We start from the raw sequence: 18,392 nt of genomic DNA, 5'->3' as shown, positions 1-18,392 counted from the left end.
GACACAGGGATGGCACGCCAACTCCACAACAAATTGCCAGATAAGGTCTCAGGCCTGGGAACGAGATGGTAGTAACTTCTTCAAACTGAATCATATCTGTCCGTTCATCTCTCCTTCCCCACCATGCACCCTCGCATCATATTAAAGCAGTCAAGGTCGGATGCACAAACTCTGAACCAATCAGAGTCTTGTCTGCCAGGAGGGCTCCCTTAGTATAGAGCCAACCAATGAAAAGGTAGTATGAAATGCAACATTGTGTAGTATGATGAGCTTAGGAGGAGTTATCAGTTAAGGAATATTCAATAGTAGTAGCTGTCACCTATAGAATGTACAAATGTTATATTTCACTAACCAATAGGGTGAGCTAATAAAAGTGTTTTCTTATCACTAACCATGACGCCATTTACAACGTACTTTCCATTTAAAAGCGTGCACTTTGCATTACAACAATTGAGAATGCTTTTGTGTATTTTCCCAGCTGTTCATGTTTGAATAAAGCTGGGCGTTCTCGTGCACTTGTAGTTACTCGATTTTCTTGAGTTCGTTTTGTTATTGATTATCGATTGGGACCATTTGAACACCTCATTAAGAAGAGGAACATTGCAAAGGAGGGGATATCCACTCCAGATCTCGCCTAAAGGCAGCAACCACCAACAAAAAAATAAAGCTTCACTTGGATATACCCCCTTCTGCCAACAGTGCTCGATGGTAACCAGGACATCAAGCCCAAATTTTCAGCACATCGCCATATTCTTAGGGTACGTTCTATCACTTACTTTTGTGTTTGGTGGGTTACTTTGAGTATGATTCTTTCTCCAGGCTCATGACTATTTTGATGCTTGTTTGTGTTATGATTGTATTTTAATTGTTTTTGTTTTGTGATTTTATATTTGAAAATTGCACTGCATGAGGCGCACCTTAGCGCAACCGTCACACTATTAAATCAGCAGAATAACAAATACTATAAAGAATGTTTGGATGAGAAGTTTAAAAGTGTCTCTCCGTACTCTTTCAACACAGGTCTCAAGCCTTTCATTGTCTAACAGATCACAATTCTCCAGGCTACTAATGAGTGCAGGGCATTAGTGCGGGGACTGTGCAGCGTCTGGCCAAAGTGGGAGGGGCTAAATATTTGACCCCATGAAAAGAAAAGATCTGTCTTCTTGTGATCAAGTCTTATCAAATGCATGGCTGAGGCTTCAACGAACATCGAAAAGCCCCTGTCACTTTAAATCAATCACAACAGGGAAGCATATTGGTTATGTAAAGAAATCACTAGAACTCAGAGAAAAATAGGGAATGGTTGAGGAGGGTCCCTGTGGCTCACCATCACAACTTCTACTTAGAAGAGATTGGCAGGACATGGGGTCTGTTCATGCAATCCTCATTTACGAGCATATGAAGGTTAGCTTTTTAAACCCACCTGGGATGAGAAGCTACCTATAATTACTACTGGTAAAAGGTTAGAGCTTCCAGGGTCATTGAATGGGCTCCATATATTGGAGCAGAGCAACCCCCACTTGAAACATATTGACTGTTTTCAGAAAGCTGGTACCTCAGAGGATACGTGCAAATACTCAACACATAGAAGCAGAAGGGGGCCAACCTTCTAGGGCCACCTTCAGATATTCAACATCTCTACCACTCTAGCTGATCACATTGCACAGATATCTCAAGGGCCCTGTCGGCCGGCAGCTCACCTTGGACATGAACTGGATCCATCCACAGGCAGCATTGTCGATGGTGTCCAGCTGCTGCACTAGGGTGCTAGCGTTGGGCATTGAGAAGTTGCTGTTGATGATACTGCGAAGGATATCGCTGTCCGAAGCATTCAGGAGCTCTGGCTGTCTTCGTAAAACTTCGACAAACTACACAACATCATCAAAACTGATATATTACAAACCATTATTGGAGATGACAAGCACAGTTTCAATTCATGGTTCACATGCATATAGAAGCTACAGGACAAAAATACATGGCCAGTTCAGAGGAAATGTAGATTATACAGTCCACAAACAACCTGAGAAGCAGACATGAATCTCTAAAGAGCTCTCCTCATTGCCCCTACAGATACAAGATGAGTACTAAGGGACACCACACCTATACTCGAGGGTTTTTTCATATGTGCCTTCTGGGTGAGCTCTTCACCTGTAGAACATCTTAAGGATGTAGTGGTGAGGTCCTAATCTACAGGAAGGGAACGCCTATCTATGGGGTTAATCCGATGGAGAAGGGGGGTGTTTATTTATAAGGTGATGTCTGCAATCAGGAAGGAGGGAATGAATGCTCATTTACTGTGGAGGATATAAATCTACTGGGGATAGTCACCAACTGGTTGGCAGAGTGGGAAATTGCTTGTCTGCAGAGGGAATTTAGGGGCAATTGTTATGGTTAGCTTTTCATCAAAGGAAAGGGGTAGGGATATTTAATGGGGTAGTTCTTTACTAATATGTTCCTCGTGGTGCTTTAAGTATGGAGTATCTTTGGAAATGGGAGAAGATCTTCACATTTGGGCATTTTTACCCAATTTGCAGGCAGATGGGGAGTTTCACTTATAGAAGCAGGAAGGTTCTCTTATTGGGTGACTTTCACCAATTTGGTGTGTTGGCTCCTCAGTAACAGATTGTCCTCAGCAACGCAGGGGTGTTGCGAGTAGGGGAGGTCTGTGCCTGTGAAGTATCTTCACAAAAGGCAGTGGGATCGCCATCAACCAAGGAAGCAAAGGGAGGTGGGGCGGTCTTCATCAACTGGGAAGGCCTCTACGGCACAGGGATGACAGGCTTCACTAATAAGGAACGAGCTGGGGATCTTCCCCTATTGAGGGTATTGTCACCTTTGTGGTGAGGTAGAGGGTTTCATAAAATATCTTCCAACAATTTCTTCATTTATTAAATCACCTTAAAAATGTGGAGGAAGGATCGCTCCGGGGCAATGCGTTTGTCTGGAAGCAAGACATTGCAGCGCAACACAGGTTCCAATCCCGATCCTGTGCGCAGAAACCACTTGTTGGTATTTAGCGTGTTATAAGAAAAAGAACAATTATAATCTTTATCAAGTCTTTATATGCCATAACTTCTCATATCTTTATATTCAAAGTCATTCCTATGTGTGGCACGTCTTCATGAAAGTCTTTTCTAGTGCCACCAAGTCTACGTGAGATGCAATCTGTACTTCTCATTGCATCAGGAGTGCTCTCTTAGCTTCACCTTTTAATCATAGCGTTCATTGTATCTTTGTCCTAGATTTCCCAATGCAACAGTTCAGAGTTTTCTACATATTTTCTTCCCAAAAAAAACAACATTGTACAATTTTGCAATTTCAGTTGTTCCAGGGCTCTCTCAAGATATCAGGGTCTTGAAAACCGTATATCAAAATTCAGGCCACTTCTTCTAGGCTCGGACAGATATTCCTTAGGCTTTAAGTGGTTTCCCGGAGATTTAAGCAGTCATACCGATATCACATGCACTTCAAGTCATCTCATCACCTCCTAACCTCAAAGGTGTGTCTTTGCTTCCTGGCACTTCATGAGGGAAGTGCCAATCTTGGCTTCACAACATCTCAGATGGCAAATGCTCATTTGATCCGGCCAGCATCATGGCCCAAGTACTGCTCTCAGATTCTTAGCGCATTCTTTTGTAGTGTTTTCTCTGCCTCGTCAGCACATCATGTAATAAGTGCTTTTCTCATTCTGAGCTCCACATGTGGCTTGTCCTCATGTTGGCTTCTCAATAACTCATGGCATGTTCTTGTCGCTCATGCTCTTTATCTAGAACTGTCTGCTTGCAGGATAAATCTTCCAACCCCAAACAATGAAGACCTGACTTTATACCCCTTTTGGTCTGCCTTACAATCGGCTACTTTTTCTGCATTAAGACAAGGCCATTGCAACCCCTCCTCAGAATATTGCTCAGCGAGCTAACAAATGCAGTGTCCGCCAGTTTCTTTTTCAACTTCAACCAATGATGATCCACCACAGCTTCAACTATTGCAGATTTACAAATGAGTGTGTCTGCGTGCCGGAAAACTGAAACGCACAGGCCACCATTTTCTGGAACCATCTCTCAGGACTGAGAGCAACTCCTTGTAACATGAATAGGGACTTCTTGTAAATTGTATTATAGATCAGCGGGTCCTGACTGACCCCACCTTTAGCTACCTGCCTTGAGCTTAATTTGTCACAGTGGAGGAGGGGATTCATCACCTCTGGGCGGGGAGGAATCTTAACTTATGTGGGAATGTAGCAAAGTTCATGTATGGCAGGACAAGGGAACCAATATAGAGATCAGTTTAGCTATGGAGGAGGATAGACATGTATCGGGCTATCTATTAGACAAGGGCATTATTAAAAGACAGGAGCTTTGCCGATAAAAGCTTTATTGATGGACACAGAGTTTCAGAAGCGGAGATTCATGCCCCAGCTTGCTTTTCACATAATGGAAGAAAGACAAACGAGCAATCCACCAAACCCTAAAGAATTAGATCCGGTTAGAAAAACTTGAGAATTCCACAGTGCACGCTCCAGAAAATCTGTTACCCTCTGCCCATAGAGAATTGAGAACACCAAAAGGAGGACACCAGTAAATGCGGCAAAGTACAACGCAGCATCAGAAAGCATTCATCACAATAAGATAATGTCAGTATGAGGAATAATGAAGAGATAGTGGTGACCTTTCTGCAGCTTTTGATACTGTAGACTACGCCACCCTGTTGTCCCGCATGGAGTCTGCCGGCCTCTGTGGCCATGTCCTGGCCTGGTTCTCCTCCGTTCTTGCTGATAGGTTTCAATCTCTCTCACTTCCCCCATTTAATTCCTCTTCTCGTGCACTTTTCTGTGGTGTTCATCAAGGCTCTACCTTGTCCCGGATGTTGTTTAACATTTATTTCCAGGTACTAATGGGCCTCATCCACTCCCATGGTCTCTGGTGCTATTCCTATGCTGATGACACCCAGATTTTAGTCCGTTTAGATCTGGACCATTCTGAGGTGTTGGGACGGGTGTGTAACTGCCTAGCGGCAGTGGGGGAGTGGATGGGCAGAAAATGCCTGAAGCTCAATGGGGACAAGACAGGTCCTGGTGGTGGGGTCTTCGACGGACACTGCTCTTTGGTCTGACTCTAATGACCCACTGCTTTGGGTGTTGTTCCCAACCCTGTGTCCTTGGTAAAAGATCTTGAGTATATCTATCTTCTTCACTGTCCATGTCGGCTCATGTTAGTGCTGTTTGCAAAACTGCACATTTTCTTCTATGGGTACTTCGAGGAATCCTACCTTTTCTCCCTGTACACCTGCGTCCGCTGGTGGTAACTTCTGCTGTACTTAGTCGTATTGACTATTGTAATGCCTTTTTTCTGGCTCAACCTATGGGGCTGGTTTGTAGGCTGCAACTCCTTCAGAATCTTGTGACTAGGGTGGCTACATCTACCCCCTAGCGTGCCCATATTACTCCAGTACTCTGCGCTCTTCATTGGCACCCTGTGATTAAGAGGATTGATTTTAAAGCCCTCTGTCTGGTACACAGAGCAGTCTATGGGCAGGGAGCGAATTACCTCCGTGAAATATTCTTACCCCAGTTCCCGGGCTGCATCCGTTACTCCAGTAATGCTCTTCTGGTGATGGTTCTGAAGTTTCACTTTTCTAGGATAGGTGGCCGGGCTTTCTCTGTCGCAGCAGCTAAATTATGGAATGAATTGCCTGTCACCCTTAAACGCATTGAGAATGACCTTCAATTTCGTCGTCTTCTCAAAACTCTTTTGTACTTTGGGTAATTCATGATTTTATCACCTGAAGAACAGAGGCTCCTAAGCTGGGGGTAGGGACCCAAATAGGCTTTGAGATACTTGGGGTACTTGTTATGGAGGCATCAGTGGGTCACACATAGTAATCTGAGGGACATTCTGTATTCAAATTAAAGCCAGTCTAGGAGATTTCAGCAAAGTGGGCTCAAGGACATGTCAGCATCCGGGAAGCTGCAGAGGCTTTCAGAGATTCGACCAGAATCAGAAGTGTGCCTGGGGATTCCAAACATACTAGGATGAGGGGCATCACCTGAAGAGCTCTGTTGTCTTACACTGAGCTGGAGGTTGTTCTACGTTAACCATGTGTGAACTGCCCAGAGGCAGTTGGTGATATCATTGAAGAAGATGTCCTTTCTGTAGCTACTAAAAGGAATTTGTGCTTCTTCTGCATAGAGTTGGAATTCTAGGGATAACTGGTTCAGTATGGATGCTAGAGGTCCGTTATATGCATTAAATGGAGAGAGAGTGCACACGAGAGAGAGAGAGGGGGGAGAGAGAGAGCACCCTAGAACTACCACTAGCATGAGGATGCATAGAGAGATCTCAATTGTTCAATTTTCACATGAGTAGCGCACTTGTAAAGAAATGAAGAAATGCACTTTGGGGAATAGTTCTTGGGTGGTGTCATGAAGATTTTTAATGAGGGTTGGGTATTCTACAATGTTGTGCAGCACTGCTTGGTCAAGCAGAATAAGCAACGATGAGAAGTTGGTCTCCAGCACTTCAAGGATCTCATCGCTCATACAAATAAGGGCAGTGTCAGTGTTCCTCAAAAGTCTGAACCCGGATTAATTATTGTGCAATAGATCAAACAATTCACTGAATTCCAGCAATTGCATGGTGGCGCTCTTTTCCAAGATTACGGCCATGAAATAGATAGTCATGGTCTGGCAAACAATGTCACGGGATAGCTTTTTAAAGATGAGGGTGATGACTGCCTGTTTGCAAAGACTTGGTATTTTATCTGTATTGATGTAGGCATTGCAAAAAGGTGAATTGGAGCAGTCCAGAGAGTTGATGTTTGCCTTGATAAAGAGAGGAAGGACATGGTGTGCACTGCACCCCTGATGCTTCCATGCAATTCACTAAATAATTGATGTTAAAGGGTGGGGTGGGCTTGAAGGCTGCCAGGACTGGGGTGTTCAATGGCGGTGTTTGGGTTTATTCTCGCAGACTCATCTTTTGTTGCTAGCTTGGATCTTCTGCGATTTATCAGTGAACGCTGGGGAAAAAGTGTTAGCCAACTTCTGAGAAGGCAAGAGGTCTGCAGTTATTTGTGAGGTGCATTCAATTATTTAAAGATGTTAAACACTTCAGAAAAGCGGATAGTGGATAAGATAACTATTACAGAAAGATTCCTTCTTTTATTCAGTCATGGCTCAGTATCCTCTAGACTGGATATTCGAGGAGAGACATTTGGGGCTCAAATGTGTCTTAGTCCAGGTTTCAAATTTCTCAGGCTTCTTCTCTGTGTATTATACTCATTCTCGAACCACTTATTGGATATTTTATGGAGGTTTTTTTCTGGACATCTGGGCCACGATGTTCCACGATGTGGCTAGGTCTTGGTTTACGGTTTCTTGTAGATAACTGGGGCCCTTGTCTTCTGACATTAAATGTTTGGTGGTCTTTCTAAGATGTCTGAAGGAGATTGGGTTTCTTCTAGTTTTAGGGTGAGCTCATGGATGGGATTGTGTTTGGTGCACCAGTTCAGAATTATTTGGTGGTCGGAACAAGGGACTGTCACATTTGACAGCATCTTCATCTAGTGGGATGTTAATGGTCATGATGACGTCTATTCCTATAAGTGGGAGCAATAACACAATAGAAAAAACGCAGATTGTCAAGGATGGACCTAATCTGACTTGCCCATTTGTCGGCAGAGGAATCCAACCAGAGATGAATATCTTCTAGTGCCAAGATCTTATCTGTTGCCAGTGTGTTATTGATAAAGTCTGACCACATCTGAGCAAACAGATTTGTAATCTGGATGGCTGTGAAGCACAATTAATGTTATAGTGTTATTATTGCCAATCATACATTTACTGATTGGAGATTCCGGAGCTGTATTTTGGGTGGTAGCAAAGATGGCAAACAGGTGTCTGGGTAAATAAGAACCAACCCCGTACCTGCAGACTTTGCTGTCTATTATTGTTAAGGATTTTGAAGCAACACTTCATCCAGCTACCTCTTCACAGGCCACATACCTCCTGCAGCAACTGAATCCGTCTTTGCAGCTTGCCCTCCTCCAGGGATGTCCGAATCTCTGACGAGATGTTCAGCCACACCCGAGCGTAGTGTGTCACGTTCCCCACCAATGCAAACGTTTCGTTGGCCTGTAGCAAGGGTGAGAAGAGCATTGTGGTTTCATGTACAGAGAATCCATAATACAACACAATTGGGTGGTTGTCAGGGTGGATCACGGCAAAGACTGATTAGGGAGAGCAGTACTTCCCCTTAAAATATAGGGGGAAAATACAAGGCCCGTGAGAGCAATGAAGACTTCTGAGCGCCTCGGTTGCAGGATGTCAACTGCCCATCCCCATTTGAAGAAATTGTGGCGCTATGAACATATTGAAGGCAGAATTGTTTGAAAATGTATCCAGAATCAAAGGACGACTTTGAACCATAATACATTCCTAATTATACATACTTTGTATTACATGGTTTCTTTTACATGACATAAAAACAAACATGCTCATCAAACAGAAGAATGCGTATAGAAAACATTAAGTTTAATTATGTAGTTTCCCACTTGGTAGTATGTGGCTCTTACTGAAAACAACAGGATTTCTATTTAGTGAAAATGAAAAGAGCCTTGACAAAAAAGAAATACAAAGGTTATATTGATGGGTACAGTGGTCGCACTGTTTTACAAAGTCATGATATAATAGTTAATACATTAAATCACCAGGGAAGGAGTCAAACACAGAAAACTGGGACAATACAAGACAGATCTTAAATCCATCTTCAGTATATTATATATATATATATATATTCCACTGAAAAAAACTTGTGGCCGAGAGTCTTTACCTCCTTGGCCACCTTGATGAGGTGGCCATATATTATGAATGATGAATAGTCCTGGCCTAGATTCTTGAGGTTGATGTGGGTACCCAGGATGATGAGCTCAGTTTTGTCATCGTTCAGGCATAGACCGTGGGTCACCATCCATGCCTGGATGATGAGATACACACTATTCACCAAGGCCAAATCCTTAACGTAATCCCCGGAAAGTGGGAGGAGAATGTGAGTATCATCTGCGTAGTTAGTGTAGGTGATACCAAGATGGTCCAGATCATCAAAAAGGGGCTTAGTGAATATATTGTATATTGTAGGGGAAACACAAGAGCCCTAGGGCACCCCGCATGTGATGGGGATGGGGTCTGCCGCTGCTGAGGGGGAGAAGACTCTCATGGTCCTGTCACTCAAGAAAGACTCAATCCAGACTATAGCCTCTTTGGAGAAGTAGGCGGCTGAGTCGAGGTGGATGAGTGGTCCACGAGGTCGAATGCGTCCGAGAGGTTGAGAAGTAGGAGGAGGGCTGTTTTCCCTTTGTCTCTTAATTCATCGACTTGTGTCTTCAGGTTGATAAGGGCAGTCTCCGTTCCGTGTTGGGGGTGGAAGCCTGATTGTCTCACTCCTAGACATTTGTGGAGTTCCAAATATTTTTGGATTTGAAGGTAGGCAATCTTGTCGAGTATTTTTAGCAGAAAGGGTACTGTCGTGATGGGACGTAGTTGGTGGGTATGAGTGGGTCAAGGGTTTGCTTTTTTAGCAGTGGAAGCACCCAGGATTGTTTGAGGTTAGAGGGGACAGTGCCGGATGCAAAAGAGGCATTGATGAGTTTGGAAATAAAAGGGGCAAGGTCTCTTGCAGCGTCCTTTATGAGCTGGGCATAGGTCTCCCTGGCAGTTGGAAGGCTTGAGTGAGAGGATAACTTTTTCTTCCTCAAGAATGGATGTTTAAGTGAAGTTGAATCGGGCAGTGGAGACGGATACTGTTTCCTTAGGGGGAGGTCAGGCGTAGTGTTGTTTGGATGCGATAGAGAATTTAGGGAGGCTTTTTTTTAGGGATATTTTGTTTTGGAGGGTGGTTACTTTGTTAGAAAGTGCCTGTTGTGTATCTGAACACCATGTTTTGTCTTTAGTGCCGATGTCGGGAGTGGGGATAGGAGACTGATTCTTTTAGGATGACAAATAATTCCTTCATACTAGAGTTAGCGTTAGAAATGCGCTCATTGTAAGAATTACATTTGGCCAGACAAATTTCTTTTTTATATTGGGATGAGATTTCAGTTAGTTTCACATGTGATATCATCAGTGATGTCATCAGTGACATTTGTGATGTCAACATTGATGTCCTGGGTGTTAATCTTAGCAGTGCCTTTAACAAGGTTTTTTCCAGCAAATTTCATAGGTTTTCACCAGTGCATGCTATTTCCCTACAACTTACTAATATTATACTTACCCAATATAGCAACATTTTTGTCAAATTAACAAAGTTTCACCTTAAAGCTCAGCCATTTTCCACCTTATAGCATAACTTTTTCCACTGTTTTTGCATCAGTCGATGTCCGCAGACGTCTGACATCATCACAGAGCTTCCGGACAGTGCCATGTGACCATGTGCTCGCACGCAGCATGATGACGTGTCCGCGAATGCGTCCGCACTTCGCGATCAGGTCTGTGCTTCAAGGACAGTTCGGAACTGCATTTTCTTACTGATCTAGGAACTTTCAAGTACATAATGTACCGGTGCGCAGCTCCTACACCGATACCTACTCATTATCCATTAACAATCTAGTACAAAGAACATACTTGGAAGAATATTAGCAAAACTGCCATTTATCTTAAAAATGGCATCAGCTATTGCCATCCCTCCTCCCCAAGAGCCACCACCACCAGCTGGAGGACGTACACAACCAAAAAAAGTGCAATACTTCCAAAGACAATGAAGAGGACCAAGAAGATGAGGTAGAGGAAGTGCCTACCTCTAGCACCCAGAGAGAATCATGGGTGTGGCAGTTCTTTACCACTGTAGGGAATGTATCAAAGGCTAGAGCTACAAATTGAAATGCACTGAGTGCAATGTGTACTCAGTCGCCGAATATCTGGACAGTACTCCTACGGGACCACTTCCATGCGCCACCACACCAAATCCAACCACAGCAATGCTCTCAGAAAGGTCGTACCTTTTTTAGCAAGTAGTAGGCGGTCTTCCTCCACCTCAACTTCCTCGACCAATACTGTAACCACACAGCCGACTTCTGTGGGACACAAAATCCCACCAGCTACTTTGCATGCAATAAAAGAGGCTATTGATACATATCTTTCAAAGACAAAGTCCTCTGTTTCTACTGCAAAACACCACCCAGCAGGGGGAAGCAATTTGAAAGTGCTTTTGAAGCTGTAATCAAGAAGCATGAGAAACACTGCCCCCTACCATAGAAGTAACACATGCGAAACATCTTCCCCTGCCCACCTGCCCCTCCATACTATTGCTTGGTGCCTCTTCCCTCATTTCCCTCCCCACTTTACGTTCTAACCTCTCCTGCAAAAAAATGAAATACATTAAAAAACAACAAATGAAAGGTTCCTTTAGGAACCACCTTTCACAGTTAAAAAATGGAACTAAAAAATAATCTTACAGACTCCATCTACTTTACATTTCTCAGTAAAGTACGAAAATCCTTTTCCAAGATGGCCACTATGGAAAGGGAAGGCGGGGCTCTGTACAGAGCCCCTCCTTCCCTTTCCATGGCAGCCTGCAGAAGGCAAAGAGAGAACCTTATTACCATATTACCACAAGCACATTTTTCCCCTTCAAACCTATTCCACTTTTGAATAACTTTACCACTTAGCCGGTACCAGGTGGACATGGCTACTTTAAGCCCATTTGTTGTCCCTCGTGATCATGAGCAGTAGCCAGATTGTCCAGGTCATGACCTTATGCCATGACCCGGACAATCTGACCACTACCCATGGCCACGGGCTATACCTCAGTCACCAAAAGTATATCATTATTTTTGTACCTTCATGACACTTGTCAAAAAAGAAAACACAGTCACATTTGCAAAACCATGCTTTAAGGTCCTTGCCAACGCTCCTTACACGAGTTTGCTGGAAATCCACCCATGTTTTATTTTTTCAAAAGTGTTAAAATGAATGTACATACAATAGTCATGTAACTTAGCCCACACTTGACAAACTCCATCCAGACTTTACACAAACATTCTTCAAGGTTGGGTTGTAATCCTTCTGAAAACCTTTGTCTGCATTCGTCAAACAGCAACAAAGTTATAAGCCATCTAAAAATGTTAAGACCCCCCTGTAATTTAGCCCCCTCTCGACATAAACCCACCAAACTTTACAAAAACATTTATGTCTAGATCTAAAATCTGTTTGCAAATGTTTGTGTAGATTCTTCAAATAGCACTACATTTATAAGCCTTTACAATATTTTGAGCCGCACTCTAATTTGGTCCTCTCTTGACAGAATCCCACCAAACTTTGTGAAAACATTTATATCTAAATTCAAAATCGTTTTGCTAACTTTTGTGCAGATTCGTCCATGGCACCAAATGTATAAGCCTTTAGAATATTTTGGGACCCCCCCTCTAATTATGTTCCCTCTTGACAAAACAGCTCCACACTTTCCAGAACCATTCTGAATCAGGGCTAGAATAAAATTCCAACATTTCATGCAGTTTCATTCAGTGGTGCCAAAGTTATAAACCATCCAAAAACTGCTTTTCATCAGCCCTGTAATGTAGAAATAGGAATAGATGTCCCCGAACATCTGAAGTGTTTGCGAACATGACTGCACATGAACATCCGGGTTGTTCATGGACTTTGGGGATGAATAAGACCTGTTTTTTGGCTTCTTACGGCCATATCCCATCCCATCCTCATCACCCCTCACCTCCCGAGTGATTGATAAGTTTGACAAGTGCAATGTTGTGTTTTTTAATGTGTTTTACCGCAATGTTCGTGGACACCAGCGGCTGTCCACGAATCCAACATGGCAAGCATTTCCAAAAATGTGACGCATTTCACGCTTTTCACCATCCAATCAGTGGGCGTGTCTGATGTCCGCGGACATCACGTCACCCTCTAGGCCAATCGGATGCCCGTCCGTGGAACGAACAGGGAAGTGAGTCCGCGGACCAAACCCAGATATTACCATTTTGTTTTACTTACTTTTGGGCCATTTTAAAGAGAACTACTGGACGGATTTACACCACATTTACAAAAGAACGCTTTCGGGCCCAAATCCATCCAGCGGTTTGGGCTGTAGATGAGAGCAAAATTATTTTTCCATTGCGTGTATGGAAAAAGCGGACATTTTGGGAACCCCCAATAACTTTGCCCCCCCACCCCCCTTGCCGAAACCTCACTGAATTTCAAAGAAAAATCATGACGGGACCATATTCTTTTTTTCAAAGTTTGGTAAGGATTCGTCCGGGGGGGGGGCAGCAAAGTTATAAGCCACCCAAAAAGTGCTCTTCCTATGGGCTGAGCAACTTAACCATAACTACATGGCCGCTGCCGCAGACCCTGTAGTATATATATAAATATACACAGATGTACTTGGCCCTGTATAACGCCCGTCTGCTACTATTGGGGGCCTTGCTGAGCTTGGCTCTGTAAGAGAAAAGGGATTGGGGCTCATTAGTGGGACAGTGGGAAAGGCAGTTGTCAAACCTGTGGTCTTGATTGGTGCAGGTTGGAAGTACCCGGTTCAGAGTGCCAATCTCCTTCTATAGGTTTGGCGGATGAAATTTGCGACCAAGTTATCCATAGGGAAGCTGCTGATGTGGAAGTGTGTGACAGGGCTCAATAGGAGCTATTAGTCGTGGCTCGGCTATTATTGATGTGCTAAGGGCTAGGCTTGTGGTGGCTTTTTGTGGGGGGTTTATGTGTGTAGTGTAAGGTGGTAGGCAATCTTAGAGTGTAGTCGGTTAGCCTGGGGTAGGCGGGTGTAGCCCTTAAAAGGCAAAACCTCTTGCAACCTTGCACTCCTTCCCCTGGGCATTTACAGACCAATCCCATCTCTCTAAGCTTCCAATGCCACCCTTCTCCTTCTCTCTCGAGCTCACATAGATACACTGTACCTCATTAGCAACAAAACAAGTATCTGCAAGTTGGCAGATGAGGGAGAAAGGTGGTGTGGAAACCCAGACATTATCATAACCTGCTTATGCTTAATGGAGGCAAGAATATAAGGTTCAGTGGAAGGGCAGCTTAAAATCCAAGGACCACAGCCACCCCTGTCACCTTCCATAGTGTGTTGGTTAGCAGTCCGAGAGATGCCTCAAACCTTACTCCATCATGCTCAGTTGCAATGCTCAGTGACATGCTGGGATTTTTGCCATGGCAAGGATAACATAAAAGTGGGATTAGTTGGTAAATGTTGTCCTACCAATTCAGAGTGCTCCCTTGGTCCTAATATAAAACATACAACCCTATTTTTAACTAATCTCTGTCTTGCTGAGGACACCCTAATCTAATCCAGAAAAAAGTCCAACAAAGGCCAACAATAAATTCCACTCTTAAGCTTTTCAAGTCTCTCAGCCTCTAGGCTAACTCATCCTAAAATAAAAATGTGCATAATCTTTTGGCTAACACAAAAGTCTCCAAACCCATCTGAAAACAAGTCCGACCCTAATCTGAAACCGAACACAAGTAGTTCTTCTGTTGCGGAAGTCCATGGGAGCACAGCCACCATTAAGGGTTCCCGCTGCTTCAGTATTCTGTATTCAGGTTAACAGACAGGAGTGCGGTGTCCTCCACGCTAAAGCTCTGGGTACTCGCTCCACCACCCTATGGGTAACAAAGTTGGGCTATCAACCCGTCCAACCTCTAGGGTGTACTGCTATTATCTCCTAGAGTATTATCTCCTCCTGTGAAGAATTGCCATCTGCCAAGGGTGTGAAAGCACTGGTATTTTAGTTTTATTAGATAATAATACTATGCAGACAATGGGCCTCATTACACGGTAGGAGGTAACCATGGCGCTATTAGCGCCATGGCTACCTCCTACCACCTTCTGGGTCTGGGTAGGCGGTATGGGGATTTACCGGGTCATTCCGACCCTGGAGGACCCGGTAAATCCACATGCCTATTACTATTCGAGCCCCCATAGGGCTCAATGGGAATGGGGAAGGAGCTAATAACGGTACCGCTATTAGCGGTACCGTTATTAGCTCTGAAGTCCCTCAGCAGGTCCCGTCCTTAACGTGTGGTCTGACCACACATTAAGGACGGGACCCACTGAGGGGCCTCGTAGTAGGGCGGTAAGGGATTACCGGCACCGGTGCCCTTACCAATGCCGGTAATCCCTTACCGCCTACCGTGTAATGAGGCCCAATGACAATTTCATCTCCGAAAGGGCAATCTGATGTTCATATTCCCCATTTATAGGCTCCATGTCAAAAGCATAATGATGTTATAGGGATTTATACCAGGCACCGCTGCCATTTTCATGGTCTCCAGGGGCTCTGGTGAATCTGAAAAGGAAGGAGGGCTGGGGGCACAGAGGGAAGTTGGTTAGTGGGATTGATAGGGAGAGCCCCAGAGAGCTTTGGTGTGCTGTTGGTAGCTTCAGTTCAAGAAAAAAAGTCACTGTGTGAAGGGTTTGTTTTTTGTGCAGTTGGTAGAGGCTAGGTGGTGTTTGGTGTATGGGTTTGTGTGGGGTGGTCTATGTGCAAACTTGGGTCTTCTCTAGCAAGTTGGGTGTTGGAGGGTGTGTGCAGTTTGTGGTTGTTTTATGTTTTTGCGGCCGTAGCGGCATGTGTGCGCTTAGTTTGGTGTCTGAGGGTGAGCAAGCAGGATATTGGAGAGTTTTAAGTATAGTTAGTGATGTGTCTTTGTGCCTTTCTCTGAGTTGGGTAAGTTGGTCTGGCAGGGATCATATTCTTGTATGATGGTTTGCATTAATTGCTTTATTTTGTTGGGTATCCACGTTTTGGATAATAAGGCTTGTGTTGTTTTGTGTATTTCTTTTGTGTTACCAGTTTTCTTTCCTGTTTTGCTCTGTGAGTTAAAGATCCACGTTTTTAGCAGTTTCCATGAATTTTTGGTGATCTTCTGCTCACAATTCCTTCATGAGTGAATACGAAAGCTTTGCTGACAAGCAGGAGAAAGCTGATCCACCAAATTTCTGCTTCGAGTATTGTTTTGGTTCTAAGCAAATGCCATTGCTGGACCTTAGCTTTTGGTTTGGTTTGAAGATGGAGTTTTTTCCCTGTATGAATTCTGTTCCTTGGCCCGGGATTGCCCTGTGGGTGATGCAGAGTGTTTTGAAGAAAATTCTTTTTTTAACTGGTAGCCAATGTATGTTTCTCAGTGCTGGTGTGATGCGGTCTTTCGGTGAGCCTCAGGAGTAGTCTTTCTGCTGCGTTCTGTATTCTCTGTTTTTTGTTGAGGTATTCAGGCATTCCAAGATCGATGCTGTAGGCATATTCTATTCTTGACCTGACGAAGGAGATGACTGCAAGGTTTTTATTCCGGAAGGTGAGGAAAAGCAGGATCTACTTGATTGTGCATAAGTGGAAGAAGCACTTCTTTACTACAGCGTTGACTTGTGGTTCAAGTGTAAGTCATTGTCCATTATAATTACGAGGTTTTTAATCACTTTGGAAGGTTTCCCTCTGTTTCCCATTTCGGTAGGCCATAGGATGTGGTATCTATGGTGTGCCCTACTGTGTGTGTCCCTCCCTTCACCAATTGCTGTAGATGCATTGTTGCTAGTTGATTTGTTAGTGTTTTAGGTGAGATGATGTCTTCTTCAAAGCAGATGTTTAAGTCTCCTAGTATGACCAGGTTGTCATATTTCAGGGAGATGTTGGTGATGGTGTTCACAAGTGTGTCTGTGAAAGTAGGAATATATGTCAGCGGTCTGTAGATGAGTAAGAATGGCAGGTTTATTTGGAGATCTAGAGCTACATGAAGGAGTGATTCCCAATTTAGTGTGTTCATTGGCGGTGCAGTTTTTATCTTAAGGTGATCCTTGTATGCAACAGCAAGACCTCCTCTTTTTCCTTCTCTGTTGGCTTGTTTCAGTTTGTAGTTGTTGGGTAGGGATTTGTATGCGACTACCTTGAAATGTTGATGCTACAAGATTTCAGTAAGGAATAGGATGTCTGTCCCACCCTCATTTAGGAGTTTGTATATCTGTGTGGTGTTTTTACATTGATCTTGCATTGTCTAGATTGCAGTGTAACCTTTTGTTTCCTGTGTTTTGTTTCTCCTTTGAAGGTTGCGTAGGTGATTTGAGTTGATGTGGATTCATTTTTCTTTTTGATTCTGCATTCAATTTTGTTGCTTCTGTTTCTCCATTGAGTACATCTAGAAGGTTGCATTTTGGTTTGATATTTTCTTCGGGGTCGTTAGTCAGCTCTTGTTGATGATTCTTTGAGTCTGGACAATTTCTTGTGATGAACGGTGTGTTGGGTTCAGTTCGTTCAGTTCCGCTTATGCATATTTCACGTCTGCCCATTGTGTTTCCAGCATTGCTCGTTGTATGCTTAAAGTGCTTGTGGGTGGTTAGTTGTGTAAGTGGGTGGTAAGTTGAAGGGTAGCGTGACAGGGACAGTGATTTTGGTCTTGTTCCAGCAAAGGGGCTATCTTTCAGTGGGCAGTTAGGTGTGCTGTTTCTTGGTGTTCGATGGTTCCATTGTGCAGTGGTTTGACATGGTTGGTCTTCCGTTGGGTTTGTTCTATTTTGGTTATTTCTTATGTTGGTCTTTCCTCGTATGAGGCATTTTTGTGGTGCAGGCTTGTTGGTTGGAGGGCAGGTTTCTTGTTTGATCCTGGGTCTTGTTTTCCAGTTGGGTTGGTTGTTCTGGTCTCTCCAGGTGGTTGCCTTGTTGTCTACAGGCCTTTTCCGCTTTTTCCTTGCACCGATTTTGTGTGTAGTGGATTATTTTTCCTCATCAATGTTCCTCGTTCTTGGTGTTTTAGCAGGTAATGTTTGCTTGAGCTGTGTTTGTTTGTTATATTCCAACTTGGAGTTGAGGGCATAGTTTGTAGGTTTCCATTGTGGGTTGAGTATCCCACAGGTAGACCATAGACTGTCTTGGTGGTCAAACTATCACAGAAGCTTGATTAAACCTAGTGGCAAGTTATTCGGTAGCAGGCTTATCCCAGAGACATGCTTTTCCCAGGGGCAGTCCTATCCCAGGGGCAAGAGTAGTCTAAACCTCTCCTAGGGTTTAACATAGCCCAGAGTTGAACATCTATCCAATGTTAAAAACCTATCCCAGGGGCAAAAACCTATCCCAGTGTTATCTGTGGCATGCTGCATCAGCATCCTGATTTACAGTGCCTGCTCTACCAGTGGCACAGAGCAGGTTCATAGGTCACAGTTGCCCATGTGGCAGTTGCAGTGACAGCCAAGTCTCTACAGAGCATTGGCTGCATTTAAGATACAAGTCTGTGTACCAAAACTATAATGACCCCAATTAGCCATGATGGTGGCAGAATAAACTGTTAGTAAGCATAAAGCTATGCCTGTGTTAAGGCATGGTGCAGGCCCCCACTCATCATTGCAGCCACAAAAAATTGATACTGTACATGTGTCAGCCCTGTGGGC

At 43.9% G+C, this 18,392-nt stretch overlaps 1 protein-coding gene across 2 annotated transcripts in view; it reads right to left on the bottom strand.

Moving 5' to 3' along the window:
* The window catches only part of ABCA2 (ATP binding cassette subfamily A member 2), a 1,079,583-nt gene that overhangs the window by 438,734 nt on the left and 622,457 nt on the right, over positions 1–18,392 (bottom strand). For both annotated transcript variants that reach the window (XM_069609742.1, XM_069609743.1), the window contains exons 11-12: positions 8,003–8,131; positions 1,701–1,868 (exon numbers count right to left, since the gene is read on the bottom strand). In XM_069609742.1, the coding sequence (XP_069465843.1) occupies positions 1,701–1,868; positions 8,003–8,131 (297 nt within the window). The remainder of the gene's footprint in view (positions 1–1,700; positions 1,869–8,002; positions 8,132–18,392) is intronic.

Source organism: Ambystoma mexicanum, chromosome 8 (genome assembly GCF_040938575.1).
Source record: "Ambystoma mexicanum isolate Mex_15411 chromosome 8, UKY_AmexF1_1, whole genome shotgun sequence".
Lineage (NCBI taxonomy): Eukaryota > Metazoa > Chordata > Amphibia > Caudata > Ambystomatidae > Ambystoma > Ambystoma mexicanum.
Note: the sequence above shows the minus strand (reverse complement) of the source record. Positions and strands in the feature narration are given on the sequence as shown.